At 42.5% G+C, this 15,816-nt stretch overlaps 1 protein-coding gene across 1 annotated transcript in view; it reads right to left on the reverse strand.

The window, feature by feature from the left end:
• The window catches only part of LOC145399721 (glutamate receptor ionotropic, delta-2-like), a 47,432-nt gene extending 34,094 nt beyond the window's left edge, over positions 1-13,338 (reverse strand). The window contains exons 1-3 of the mRNA XM_080272268.1: positions 13,156-13,338; positions 9,868-9,990; positions 4,603-4,823 (exon numbers count right to left, since the gene is read on the reverse strand). Of these exons, the coding sequence (XP_080128394.1) occupies positions 4,603-4,823; positions 9,868-9,990; positions 13,156-13,338 (527 nt within the window). The remainder of the gene's footprint in view (positions 1-4,602; positions 4,824-9,867; positions 9,991-13,155) is intronic.
• Positions 13,339-15,816: the final 2,478 nt, after the last annotated feature.

Here is a 15,816-nt window from a genome sequence, read left to right on the forward strand (position 1 = left end):
AGGATTAGTTTTAAGGAAAAGGTGAAAGTATGTTGGAAATCTCTCCAAGGCGGTCAAAGACACTGGTAGAGTGCTGTGCAAGCTGTTCTAGGTCATTAAGGATAAAACAGATGTCGGCTTGTTCACCAGTTGGGCCAGTGAAAAGAGAGCCAAAGGTGGTAGTGTACACTGAAATAATTTAGAATGAAGATTTCAGAGAAAGGAGAAATTGATAGGATGTGTTTCATCTTAGAAGTAAGACAATAGCCTGTAAAAAAAATAATGGGCCTTAATAACTAGTTCTTTTACAAAAACTTGGCACAAAATTTCGTCCTTCTGCAACCTATTTCACATAGCTTACTGACCGAAAACAAGTGTAATGATGCTACATCTCATTAACTGCTCGTTTTGACTAGAATCACATTCTAGCTTTAATCTCTTGATGTAACTAACGTTGTGACTAGCATCATATTCTAGCTTTAATCCATTCCTGCAACCCAAGGTACAAGATTGTGATGTAATTTTAGGCCAAATTATGGTAAAATGGGTATAGTTTCATTATATTTTTTTCCTCCAGTATGCAGTGTTTTATCATTTTTCCAGCTTTCCCACAAGAATGTTTACAACTGCCGAATTAAACTAAAGTTATATGCGTATTATCTGTGCTTCTTTTTTTTTTATGTATTCCGTATGCAATTTTGAATATAATTTTCTTTATCCGGTCATATTCATCACTCTATACTCCTGCTTATCAACCACTTCAGATAAATTTATTATTTTATGGAGCAACCTGTCAGGCGGTAGAGGCTATAAATAGTCTTTAAAAACACCTTGACCACGAGAAAGCCATCTGCGTCCAATATTATCGTCAATTGGTAGACAAAATAGACTAAAACTCGAAGTCCTCTAAGTGAAGAGATTAAAGTCCGATGCACACCCAGAAATGTTACCTCTTGGCCATTCACTTCCACCCTCTACTGTTTTATTTTATTTATTTATTTATTTATTTTTGGTGTGTGTGTCAGACTCTGGGCACAGGCTTCAGGGCCTATCCCAAGGCCCAGTGGTTCTCCTAAACATCTCCACATGTCACCACTTCGGCGCTAACACCCACCGACCATACTGAATACATGCTAGGGCTGTCTCATACCGGACTGGTGTACTGGTGTTAGCAGGAATATTTTTACATGTCGATGATCTGCTGGTAGATCAGTAAAGACAGCTTTTACGAAATTCAAATTCTTAAACTGTTCCCTGCCCCAGCCGGGATTCGGTTCTGCGTCCATTAAGACTGCAGACCGCCTCTCTACTGATTCAGCTATCGCCTCCCCCTTAAAATGCCAGTTCAGGACTAGTGTGATGGTATTTCGGGCACGTGATTCAACCTCCAATTTTTCAATTTTATTTGCAGTTTGTATGTAAGAAGGAAATCTGGGGTGGCTTTGCAGAGTCCACACCCACTAGAGATACATGTGCTGATATATTTGCGCAATATTTACAAGAGCACAGAGCCATTACTTATAAATCAATAAAGGAAATAAGTGAGGGATTCAAATGAAGGTTGATTCCCAGGCCATTAAAAGATCAAGCAACAAAGTGAAGACAAATAAATTTTATTTGCATTAAAGGAACTGGTGTAATGTTGGTATGAAATGTGGTGAGGAAGTTAAGCTAGGTCTGTTGGTATTGGCGGGTCCAGGGAAAGAAAAGGTGATGTGTGTATGGGTGTATGGTGAGTGTCAGGTTCACAATCAGATGGCTACTCCCGAGGGGGTCTAGTTTCCCTTCGTGGATTCCTTCAGCTACAGGTAACCAAATCTATATGAAGAAATGGAAGACTGTGTCGACAACCGACTTCCGGCGGAGGAAGACTGCAGAAAGGCTAGCAGTCACCGGTAAGGGTCAGGATGGGAGTGTATTCAAAGCTGAAGCATAATTTGTGAAAGAGTCCTTGGAGCCTGAATGTTCAGCAGCCCAGTGAGCAAGATTATGATGCGGTATTGGCCCGATGTCTTTATGGATGGACTGGCAATGATATACCTGCCTCTGAGACCGGTCTCAACTGTCAACTGAACTGCTGATCTGGAGGTTTGATGGTTCCATGTAGCTCAAGGTGTAGGGGATTTTTTGTGATAACTTGAAGTGAGGAATGGGCAAAGGTAATGCTGTCTCCATACCGGAGTGGAAGGTTGCAGGGCAGCCTGTGCCCATTCCGGTTTCAGTGTGTAATAGATACATCCTTGTCTTCCCTGCTGCAAGGGTCGTCACTGCTCGGCTGTGCCTTTAGAAATAATTTTTCAATCATTGGATGATTACAGAATGATGATACACACACTGACCTATTGCATTTAGTCTGAAAGTGAACCCACCTCTCTGGAATATCACAGCATCAGGAAATCTGATGATACTCGTAAAAACTGCCAATACCAAGAAGGAAATATACACAAACTAACAAGAATCCCATAGCCTCAGCGATGGTTTCAAAGAGCGTGATCATGGGATCCATTACGATGACCTTCTTGCCCCCAGGCGCCTCTGGGTCACCCACCACTGTTGTCTTAGTTGATGGGAACAACACTCGAGCCACACGCAGGGTCGGCCTTCCAGCAATACTGTTAAGAACAGCGACATCGTACTTACCAGGAAAGAAAGACATTAAGAAAGACATGAACATTTAACCATTTTCTCATTTGTGTAGAACTTTTGATAAAAATCATCCACCAGTATACTTTGCTAATATACTCGTAAAACTTAACCCTAATATGTTTTATGTGAAATTTAAGGGCAGTATAACCTAGGGAAATAAAAAATTTATAACATCTGTACCAAAGTAAAACTTACAGGAAAAATATTATTGGCATGAAAACCTTACCAATGTTTCGCATCTCTGACATTTATCAACGGAAAGTCACTGACAAGCATCTACAGATTTAAGAGTACCTGTATTATACGTAAAACTTATCCCAGAAAGATAACTTGGAGATCCACCCATCCATCATCCAATCCTACGTTGCCCCACGAGGAGCGTAGGAGCCCGGGGCTAGGCAGTTGGTCTCGACATTTAAGATGAGAGTGACCAGCCTCACTCATCCCTGAGTGGCATTACATGAGCAATCAACCCCAACCACCCCTTGGATATAAACCTTCAACGGCTCAATCTGACTGGAGTGCAATAATTACCCACTAAACCACCAGGTGCCAAAATTTGGTTATATGGTTACCACATAGCTTAGTAAATGGTTTCCTGGTGTATAGAAAACCATTTGGATTGTCACTCAATGTACAGTCACCCACAGGCAGAAGGAAAGAATGAAGGGAATAAACACAGAAGAGGGAGTGTAAAGTCACCCGTAGGCAGAGGGAGAAGGAAAGAATGAAGGAAAGAAAGACAGAAGAGGATGGAAGGAAAGAAGGATGGAAGAGAGGAAAGGACAGACACCCAAAAGCAGCACTACATCGAGTGAGTGGATGGTGAGCTCCCCCACCTACCACAAAACTAGGAGATACATAATTATAAACACTACCAATATCTCTTACTTGTCACACTTGTATATGGAAAATCAGTTATGAAGACCTTACTGATATCTCTTATGTATGAAAATGTAATGTCGAACAAATATGGCTCTGCTAAATATATGGCACTCAGACCTGCTTCCGTCTTTTTTTTTTCTTTCTGACAAACAGCAGACGATTATACTGACATACAGCAAACCCCTCCGTTAGAATGGTTTATATGAAACCTTATTAATACATCCCATTCAGACTTGCGTGATATCGCCATAAAACTGGCTATGAATAGGCTATGAATAGGCTATGAATAGGACATGGTAAGACCTGGCCAGTATTTAATACATGCGGGTCCTACAGGAGACGAAAAACTTAGAATCCTCACAATAGCAATTAACATCCCCTAACAGTCATAATATGGCTTTTTTTTTTTTTTTTCGTGTATAATCTTCCCAGATGTTTTTTTTTTTTTTTTTCATTCATGCTGTCTCATGACTGTGATTACAATAATACCAGGAGAGACTTTTGAACTGAAATAATATAAAACCTTCACTGGCTCTTTTCACTAAAAAAAAACTTGCCCTTCACTGACATGATGTTCCCTTGAGAACATCATGTCAGTGAAATGCAGAAAAGAATATGCCAACTGTTTGAAGATGTAATTTTAGTACTGATTCACCTATTCAGAAATCACTAGCAATGATATACAAACTAAAAATATTTCATACGTGTGAAACTTATCAGGGAAGAGTGATGTGTGAGAAGTGAGTGTGAGACCATGTGAGGCAGACCAGCCCCCAACCAGCTGTGGTTTGGCTTCGTAAGGTAAATATGGCAGTTCCACGTAGACATTGCACCTGGTAACATCAGTGAAAGGTAAGGTATTTTAGTTGTGGTGAATTGTTTATTATTGGTATGTGGAATTACTGTGGATAGTCTTTTATAAAGGCAAGTGAGCAAAATTGGTGGAAGGGAAACCCAGGAAAGGGCTTACAGACAGTCTGTTGATAAATGGGACAAATATTTGCACAGTTTTAGGTCAGTGTCATCATGGTCATGATATAATGTCATGAGCTGTATTACCAGACAGAAATTACTCTCAAAGTTTTTTCTAACATTGCGTTTCGTGTATCATTCAACTGGAGTAGCATGGAGTTAGTCATGGCAAGAGCATGGCGGAGATCCTGGAGTTGAAGGAACTGTAGGCGAGTGAGGACTAGAAGTCTTGTTGACCACACTACGAGTCGGCCTTTCATCGACCACTTTGCGAAGGCAGTGAGGAAGTCTGAGTCGTCACTCACCACCATGACCATCACTGACCTTGATACCTGCCGCAGCTGGAAATGTTATCATGATAAAATTATCAGAATAATCTGATATCATTTCATTTGGTAACCTGAGAGACTGAATTAATTAAAAACTTCAGTTATAAACTTCTGTGTTTGAGAAATATAAATGGCAAAATTGAGAGCAAAAAGAACATCACACTGCATTTGCAAGGCACCACTCCAAAACCAGCCAGAGCAATTTTGAGCATGCCGTCTCTTGCTGTGTCATTGACAATCCTTTAGCCGAGCCACGAGTAAGGAAAGCTGAAAGAAGAAAGGGAGCCTTACCCCATGATGCCAAGTGCATTGCAATGATAAGTGAACAATGATTTGAAACTGGCCGCAATTTGAGATGGTCCACAAGGAAGAAAGAATTTATCCTTGGATCGTTGTAACTGTTCCCTGTGTGCCTCAGATTGTATTATGACCGCACACCTGCAGTGAAGCTTGTGCCAAAGGGCTCCATATCCAAAGATGAAATTGGGATCTTGCAGACTATGCCCAGGCACAGCAGGCTACTAGTATGTTCTGATGTATCTGTGTTTTCTTCATCACCTCTGAACTTGGCACTGTTAGAAGTAGTTAGATTATCTGAGACAGTTTCTTGGTCCTGGTAATTTCCGCCATAATTATAAAGAGGCTGGCTTACTTCATTATTTAAGAGGGGACGAATTTAAAATTTGGTAAATGTAGATTGGGTGTTTCCTAGTATTTCCCCATATTTTAACTCCTTCCAGGGGCCGTCCGGCAAATGCTTCAGCGGTCATGAATTACTTTTAAAGTCACAAGGTCTTAACCCCTACACCGCGGGCATGTTTACCAATGTTTTGCGTGCCCCGCGGGGTTATTCGGGCTCCGACAGACTCTCAAAAAATATTTGCCAAAAATCAGTTATTAGTCCTAGAATATTAAAATTAAATATGCTTATGGCACATACCTTCAGCTTGCTCCTGGAATGTTTGTTGAGCCTACGTCGGTTACCATATGACTTGTGGAGACCTCTGAAGTTGGGTAACGAAGTCTCCACTTTACACTTCCCGACAACCCGTAATATGATTACCACAGCCAGATATAAACACTATAAACACTACTCTATGATTTTCAAGTAGTTTGGAATCCATACTCCAAAAAAAAGACATTGTGAAAGCAATGGAAATTACGAGCGCGTCTGATCGTCGCACTTGCGCTAGTTCGCTCTTGGTACTCTGTCATTTATTATTCATAAAACCCCTCACACTTTATATTTCTATTACTATATCACACTTATATATATCTGGAGTCTTTCTCCATAAGTTTCCTTCAGTTGTATTAGTTTATTGTCACTGAAATCATTGAATATTTCATTCAGTAAAATCCGTAGAGAGCCACGGATTCACTTTCACTGTTATAACATAAATTATTTGTACTCATGTTCTTATATTACTAATTACTTACATTACTATTTACATTTTCTATTCTATTTTCAATATTTACCCTTCTATTTTACTTACACTATGTTATTCACTGTCACTTTCAGTAAGATATAAACTATAATACACTGTTCAATCATATGTACTGAACATCCATTGCTTTCACTTGCTATTTACACATTATTTACACATTATTTCCAAATTATTCTCCTTTCACACTTGCACTGTTAGAACTGCTTCTGGCTGTGGTAATCGAAGAAGCAGGTAACACAGAGGGGAACCTGGCACTCAACGCACTGCCAAGAGGTGCGTTTGTGCTCAGGTGTGCGGCGGGTGCTATGTGCACACACCTGACACCTGCGAACCGCAGCCTTCCTTTTCCCGGTGGCAGGCATAAGCTCAAGTCTGTGCCGATTCATATACGCCCTCTGCTCAAGTCGGTCGGGAAGTGTTACTGGATGGCGCCTTGGAGTTGCTGCTGTCACCCTACCATATCTTTCCAGCAGCTGCTGGACACAAGTCCTGGCGAACAACCTCAGGGAGAAGGACTTGGGTGGCTTGACCTTCATCTTGTACAGGATGAAGGCGTTCAGCATCGTCATATCTATGAGATGCAGAAAAACTTTCCTGTACCACCTAGTATTCTTCCTGAGGCAGTCGATCTCACCAATCATCATGTCAGACTTGTCTACCAGCCGCATGTTGATATTGTAGTACAGCACAGCATCAGGTTTCATCATAGGTTCGCCTGTCCTACGGTCGACCTTCCCACTGTCTATCATCTCCCCCTTATGTATGGTGCCGAGCATGTGCACGACCCTCTTGTCATGCCACCGTTTTGCCAGCATCTTCTCAGACTTGCGTAGGTGCACGTCTCCTCGCTGCGAGGTTCCTGCCTCTGTGAATTTGGGGAAATGAGCACGATTACTTTTGACAGTGCCGCAGGAGCCAATGCCGTGCTCAGAAAAGTATTTGGCAAGTTTCGGTGCAGTATAGTAGTTGTCTGTATACAGCACATGATTCCCACCAAAATACTTTTCTAGGAGCACTTTCACTACACAGCCTGAGAAGTCAAGGGGGTGTGTTTTATCCAGATCGACAGTGCTGGCTGAATAAATGACGAAGTCAAGGATGTACCCTGTCTTACAGTCGCACAGTACAAAGAACTTAATTCCAAAGCGATGGCGTTTGCTTGGAATGTACTGAACAAACCGAAGATGTCCTCTGAACAAAACCAAGGATTCGTCAATGACAACCTTCTGAAAGGGGTGGAAGAATGACATAAACTTATCCTTCATTCTGCTCAGAATCTCCCGGATCTTCCAGAGTGGGTCGGTTTGGGAAGGTACATCGTTGTCGGCAAAGTGCAGGTTTCCCATGACGTTCCGGGAGTGATCTCTGGCCATGTACTTATTGAAGGTGGGTGAGGGTAGTAAGGGGTCCATGGACCAGTATTCTCCCAACTTATGCTTCTTGGAGTGTGGCATGAGAAGCATGAGGGCAAAGAACACATACAGCTCCTGCACTCCCAGCTTGGACCACTGTTGCATGTTGGCTGCACCTGTACCACTTGCAGCACGTTGTGATTCATACCTGTTGGTGTCATCACATATGTGCTGCATGACTTCATCATCTAGGAAGGCCAAAAGGTAGTCCACACACTCAGCATTTTCGTCACTAGTGAAGGCAGGCTGAACTCCTGAGGAGCTCTCATCAAATACTAAATTTTCAGGCACAAAATCTGACCCTTCCATCCATGCGAAGGCGTCCAGGATTCCCTGTCTTTGGGGTGTAGGGCGGGTGGTGGTGGTGGTGGTGGTGGAGGTTGGCTGTGAGGCAGATTTATCTCGTTCAATGTCACTCGCACTGACCCTGGGTTGCCGTACAGCACTAGCAGCCCTTACCCTACTAACAACACTACTTTTCACAGTCCTTGATTTACCTCTTCCTCTACGGCCTGCCTTCACTGTTGATGCTGGTGGTGACTCCGATGACGAAGACTCCGGAGATAACTCAGCCGACGATGAGGAAGAAATGAGTGAAGTGGGGCTTGGGGAATGGGGAGGTGAATGCACTCGGGACTCATGGCGGGCTGGGTCACGCAGGGGCATTGTTCTGGGGCTAACATGCCGCCTTTTCACTCCCTTCCCAAATTCCTTGCCTTGCTGCACTAACGGCTCCTTTCCCTTGGAGCTAGAGACAACTTCCGACACTGAAGCACTCATAGTAGCAGTTTCTGGCACGATAACCTCACCCGGCTCATCACACGATTCACCCGAATCGTCAAAATCACTGTCCATCATCACCATGGACAATTCTGCAAGTTCACGTGCCACTGCAGAGTCACTAAGGCCTTTCCTACTTCCCTCACTACTTTTCTTAGGGGTAGAGGTCATGGGGCCCTTTGCAATGGGCGCAGAAGCGGCAGGAATGGCAGGGCACGAGTGCGACATGGTTTCACTACAGCAGAGGACAAGGAACTAAATTTTTTTTTTTTTTTTTATGTGACCGACTCTGGGCATAGGCTTCACAGCCTGCTTTCAAGGCCCAGTAGTCCTCCTACATACCGTACACCTCTACAAGTCACCACTTCAGCGCTAACACCCACCGTCCATACTGAATACGTGCTAGGGCTGTCTCATACAGGACTGGTGTATTGGTATTAGCGGGGATATTTTTACGACATGTCGGCAGGTCTTCAGGTAAATGAGTAAAGTCTGATTTTCCTTAATTCAAATCCTTAAACTGTTCCCTGCCTCCAGCGGGATTTGAACCCAGGTCCGTTAGGACTGTAGGCCAACTCTCTACCAACTGAACTAAATGCTGCGGCTTATCTGAGAAGGGAAGGGTTGACAATGACACTGAGGCTGACTGCTGCTAACTTACATGCTAATTTTTTATAGGTAGAAAATCTCGGCAATACATAAAGAAATAGGTAGTTCCAGGTGAATGTAAATGTCACTTAGGCTTCTCCCTTCCTTTCCGATATATATTTTTATTACAGACATCGATTACAAGGCATAATTCAAAGGGGAAATTACAGTGGTAATGTAGCAAATGAATGCACGTGAGGTGTTGTCAGGTGATAATTAGCCAATTCCTGGTGTATAACACTATCACTTACCTGATTTTTTTTGGTATATATTATTTTGTATAAGTATAGGGCATATGGCTTAATTCAATGGCTGAAATCTGTGGAAAAATCCGGGGGAAATTTGCGTAGCGCAGCGCGGTGTGGAAGGTGAGAGGACAGGGTAATGGAGGGCAGGTAGGGAGGGGAGTCACAAAGGGGGTAAAATCGCTAAAATGTCAACAATGGATGGGAGTGCAGATGAGATTTGGGGTGCTGACTAGTGTTGGACATTGGCAGTACTGATAGATGATACAAGCCACCACTTGAGAGCCCGGGATAATTCAAAATAACACAGAATCACAAAAGTGATGCCCCGCGGTATGATCCATTGTGGCCGAGCGTCACAAAAGTGATGCCCCGCGGTTAAGGGGTTAAAGAGGGACATGAGGAATACGGGGCTACAAAGGGTACATTCGAATACTTTGTGGCATAGAGAAGGGTCATCATATAAAGAATGACAGTTGGAAATAAGACATAAATAAATAAGAAAGTGTCTGAATGTATGACCTACCCTGCGAGCCTGACCAATCACCCAGTAGAGATGTTCCTGCGTCGCGTTAGCGTCCTGGGTGTCCCCACCCACCTCTAACACACTCAAACCCCAGGACGTGCCCAGTTCAGCCAGATCAATAAGCTGTTAGTCGGTATTATTATATGGACGTAAATATTAGCAACTTTAAAGACCCCAGTTATGTTTTATTCCACATATTCTTAATTTGTTGCCTACTAGACATATTATTCAGTCCAAAGGATTCAACCAAAAATATAATTTGGGAAATTTACGTATTATATTTAGCCATCATTAACTACTCACAAGCGGAGTGCTACTTGTTGTTGAAATGACTCCCACTAAGTAAAAAATTCTGTAAAAGACTTCATTTTCCTGGAGGTGCTCAAATGAACAAACATTATGACGATAACAGCCAGATTACCTACCACTGAATGGGTCTCCATTATTACGATAATGAAAGCATCAGGTTGTGGGGTAGCTTCTAATACAGCATTCACAACCTCTGCTGCTTCTCGTCCTGTGGTACTCTCATCTATATTACGGGAAGAAATGTGTTTAAATAAGTATTTAATCTTTTCCTGTTTCGAGGATAATGGACTGGCGGACTTTCGATTATTTTAAGTAAGCAGTTTATTTGGGTGATATATGTGCTGAATTATCCTATGGTACAGTTAATTTGACAAACCAAAGTAAAAAATTATATATATATATATATATATATATATATATATATATATATATATATATATATATATAATGTATGTATGTATGTATGTATATAAGGCTTCAAAGTTGCACAAAAAGAGGTTGATGGCAGTGCAAGTATCGAATGGCCATGACGTCATAAACCCGCCAAAACCGGAGACAAAACAAGATTGATTCCCACCTAAGTTGTGTGATTGTGGCTCTGCTGATTAGTTTCGTCATAGACAAGTCAGCAAATAACCACCATTGGTGCTTTGTTCCACTGTGCAAGAAAACAAGTAGAATCACACCAGGAAAAAAAAAAAAATCGTCACTGTTCCAAGAAGCATGAGAGGCATCGGGAATACCTCACCACAATATATCCTACTGTTATGAAGTGGTGCTAGGAAATAAGGGATTGGCAGTCGTTTACAGAATCAGCACTTTTAAATGGAAAATATATTTTTTATCAACATGTAGGTTGATGCACACTGAAATCCGGTCAAATATTTGTGCCTAATATGGCAATTAATAAAAAATCAGGTTTCAGAGGTAAAAGGTGCTAAAGTTAGCAGATATTTACCCTTCAGATCATCAACATGCATTGACAGACTTCCATTTTACATAAATATTGATTTAAAGCACAGATAAATGTATTTCCATTATAAATCAATATTTTCATAAAAGAGAAGTCTGTCAAGGCGAGTTGTCAATCTAGAGATGAAACGCTGCTGCCAGCTTTAGCAAAATTTTGCTCTGAATCCTGAATTTTTATTATTAGTTTTATTAAACAAAATTTTTCTGGATCTCCGGTAATTAGGTGTTTATGAGCCTATATGGTGATAAAACACTATAATAGCCTAACATATATACAGTATAAAGCTTATATCTAACAGTCACCTGTCAAGCAAAACCAACCCAAGCTCTGGCTTAAGTCATTGGTATGGATGTGAATATTTTAGTCTCCAGATCAAACTAAAGATGTTCAAACATCACCAGTACATAAGACCAAGAAATCAGATAACCAAATAGTCCACGGAGATTAAGCTATCCACATTCAGGCCTATCTAAGAGGAAAAAAGCATTGAAATATTTCAGTCTTTGTGACATCTTCCCTAAGTATTACTGGTTGATTTCAGGGCTATATGCCCCTGCAGCCAGGACCTAGCAATACATATGCTGATTCATTTTAAAAAATCACTTCATCACTTTGTCAAACCTAATCTTTGCGCTACCAATCTTTCCTACAGGCACCTAGTTGCAAAGTTCGCTGTCTCTATTAGTCTCTCTAAAACCAACAAAACTCTGCACTAAAGCACAAACACAGCATACTTTACCTTTAACCCCTAGCCACCGGGGGTTCCAGGCCGTCGCCCATTTCTCCTTATAGGGGATTTCCGAGATATTGGCAAAAATACCATTACGTCAAATTCTAATATCTGCCCAACTATTACACCTACAGAAGCAAATAGCTCATAAGACTCACCAAGTCATCCTCTTTCCACTTACTTGTCGATGGGACCACCTAGGGACCTAGGTGGTCCCATCGATGAATAAGGATGAGTTGAAGACGAGTGGTTTTTCACGTTTGGTAGGGCGGATCCAACAGCACGCCACTGGCTGTGGCCTTGACTTTGGTGGCTAGCGTTGGCAGCACTGACTGGAGTAGTGATTGTAACACTGCCCGTGCGGCCTTGGATGGAATGTGGTAAATTCCACTCCTTTTCCGACTTCTTACCCACCGTTGTAAGGATGAGTCATCACCCTGTCCATGTGGCTCCCCAAAGGGTTTTCCGCCCATTTCATGGTGCCACTATGCCCCGTGGGTGTGTGGGAAAGGAAATATCTCTTCGTTTGTCTGTACTCACTTCTTCCGTCAATTATAAAACTTTCCCTTTACTATGACACTTATAATTGCTATTGACATCACAATTACTGGTAACTGCACTTTGAAAAGTAAATGCTGTGGCTGTTTCACGCTTTATCGTTGATTATGAAGTATTCTGCACTACAATTCAGACTGATTTGTACTAATCAGAGGGATTGTGAAAATTTTATAAATGTTATATACAACTTACATTATTTGTAATTCACATTGCAAATACACTGATGCTCATATTCAGCACAATTTCCCTGAGTATCAAGTGAAATAATTTAGTTTTAGTCAACCAGGTAATTTTCTTTCAGGCCAGCTTACAAGTGGTTTTCTTTCAGGTAACAGGTAGGATTCACTGATGTTCATATTCAGCACAATTTCCCTGAGTATTTTCTTGTAGTCAACCAGTTATTTTTCTTTCTGGCCCACTCAAAATTGGTTTTCTTTCAGGTGACAGGTAGGAGACACTGATGCTCATATTCAGCACAATTTTCCTGAGTATCGGGTAAAATAATTATTACAGTCAACCCGGTAATTTTCTTTCTGGCCTGTTCACAAGTGGTTTTCTTTCAGGTAGGAGGTAGGCTAACTCAAGGTATTTCCAATAATTTTTTCACCAATATCCAATAAACAGTAACGCATTTTGCACTGCACTTGTAGAACATATCATAAAACATGATAAACATGCACTTACAATAAATCACTTATAATATCCAACATTTCAATACCACTTCCGTTAGGGCCCGGTTGTGGAGAATCAGCCCTTGAGGTGCTAGGCTGAGGTGTTGGGGAGCATTGTAGGACGAGACGTTGGTAAGCAGGCGACGAGAGTGTGGGAAAGACAGCTCTTTGGCATTTGTTCCGCAGATGACCGCCAACTCCACAGTCATCTTCTCTACGTTCTGGGTCATCAATTGCCTCCTCCTCACTAAATTCATCACTTTCATAGGCTCTTCCCTCTTCCTGAAGGAGTTTCAGAGCCTTATCTGGGGTCAGAGAGCTGGAAGGGGTCGGAGGGCAAGAGAGGTCGCTCTCCACATGGTAGCTCTTCCTCTCCTCCAAGGACGTGCTCTAGTTGTGTATCCATGAGGACATGGTGTCGTCCAAGGCATGTCCAACTGCACTATCACTTAGCTCTTTCCCTGGCACTAAGGGCGGGGGTCAGTGAGGTGATCGGCCCTTCACGCAGTGCAAAGGAAAAGGATGACGATGAGGAAGAAGACATGACTCCTTATGCTACCACTGGCGTGTACAGACTGAACCGCCTAACCGCAGGGTACCATGGGGTTTTACCTATCTTGTGGGTATCATAGAAAATGGTCGTGAGTGCAAAAGGTGGTGGCAAGGTGAGTCCAGTATATGTCGCCAGCCAGTGGCACTCCACATCCTGAATCGTGACGGCTATACACATCAGCCAGCGGTTAAGGGTTATGAGTGCTATCACACTGTCTTACATACCTAGCACAACAATAACAGCAGAATATCACATAAACCTTACCTGTACTGGAGTATGATTCCCAGACATTGTAGCAGTAATAGTTGTTCCCTAGGTGCAGTCTGGCTGAACAGCCCCGAGTCCATGAGGAAGGACACGGCTGAGATGGGGCTTTCCCACAGAGCTCTCAAGGAGTGTATGTTGTGTTGTTGGTGCAAGCCATGGTGTGCAATGCAGTCTTCAATAATGTGCTTAATAATATGGGGTGCTGTGTTGCATCCTGGACAGGCATCAGTGACTGACTCATCCAGCCTCCTCTGATAACTCAAGAGGGCTGGATGATGCCCACATCACAGGCTGGGCAGGTGGACCCTGTCCTCACGAGGGAGGGAGGATTCAGAAGGGTCAATATCAGGAGGCCGTGCAAGGAGCTGTGTGTTGTCTTTGAGTGACTGAATGGAGTGGCGAGTGATTCAATTATGGATATGCTTCTGGAAGCTGGTTTGAGGTGGGAGAGGGGGGAGAGATGACAGTATTTATGTATGATATCGTGTGCTGGGTGTTGCCTTCATGTTCCTTGGTGTGTGTGGATGTGCTGCCATGTAGTGTAGTGGATTGTGTGGGTTTGTGGAGGCTGCAGCAAGAATTTGTGTGCCTCTCATGTCTAGATGATCCTTGACTTTGAGGACTTTGGTTTCTTGGTGTATGTGGTCTGTAGATGTAGTGGCTGTTCAGCCTGTGATTATTTTTAAGGCCTTGTCCTGTATAGTCTGTAGGGTGTTGTAGTGTGTTTCAGTGAGGTTACAAGCCAAAGCAGGGCTTGCATAGTTCATCACTGAACGTATATAGTGTCTGTATACTGTGATGGTGGTTTGTTTGTTGCGTCCAAATGTTGCATGGGTAAGTGACCATAGAGAGTTGAGTCTTGGTGTTAATTTATTTTTAATGTTTGTGATGTGTTGTTCAAATGACACTGATGTGATGCATATTACACCAAGGATTGTGTGTGTGTGTGTGTGTGTGTGTGTGTGTGTGTGTGTGTGTGTGCGGCAAGGGGGTGTTGTTTATGGTGAGGTGTGGAATGTAACTATGTTCTGCTGTACAGTTTGTGAGAAGAGTCACTATAAATTTGGCTGGAGCATTATTAAATCTGTTTGTGGTGAACCATTCCTGTAGCATGTTCAGGTATGGTTGGAGGATGTGTGTGGCTGTGTTTGCGTTTTGGTATAAACATGTAGGTGTTATGCCGTCTGAATAGGAAGCTATGTGTATCTGTGGTGTGTAGGGTGTGGGTATGTCGTGCATGGGTAGGTTAATGTGCATAGGGGACAAAACCAATCCTTGAGGGACGCCGTTTGTGAAGTTTCCGATGTGCACACCTGCCTGATAAGTAGTTTGCCAGCCATCTTTTTGTGATACTGTGCATGTTTGTGTGGAATATTTTGTTTTTGAAGTTATGGCAGGGGATGGCATCAAAAGTTTTGCTAATGTATAGTGTGACTAGGAGTGTTCTGTGTGGTGGCCTAGCTGAACTGATGCCATCGAAACCTCTTTGTGTAAGGTCTGTAAGAAGGGTGTTTGTGGATAGTTGCAGCCTAAAACCATGTTGTGATGGGGCTAAGGGGATGTGAGGTGTTACTAAATATAATACTTGTCGTTCAGAGACTTTGGAGGGGGTACAGAGGAATGTTGTGGGGCGATGTGAGGAAGGCAGCATGAGGTCTTTGTTGGGTTTAAGGATAGTGATGATAGTACCATGATTCCAGATATTAGGTATTATGTTGTGTGAGTAAATGTAGTTTGATATGTTGGTGAGTGCATGTATGCCTGGTGGTCCATGATGTTTAAGGTGTATGTTGTTTATGTTGTATGGGCCACAGGCAAATCAGTGCTTAAGGTTACTAATGATGTGCTTCGTCTGGTTGTAAGTGAAGGGTGCGAAGTCTGGGTCTGT

Source organism: Coenobita brevimanus, chromosome 50 (assembly GCF_032717465.1).
Source record: "Coenobita brevimanus isolate Jiangsu-jjx chromosome 50, ASM3271746v2, whole genome shotgun sequence".
Taxonomy (NCBI): domain Eukaryota; kingdom Metazoa; phylum Arthropoda; class Malacostraca; order Decapoda; family Coenobitidae; genus Coenobita; species Coenobita brevimanus.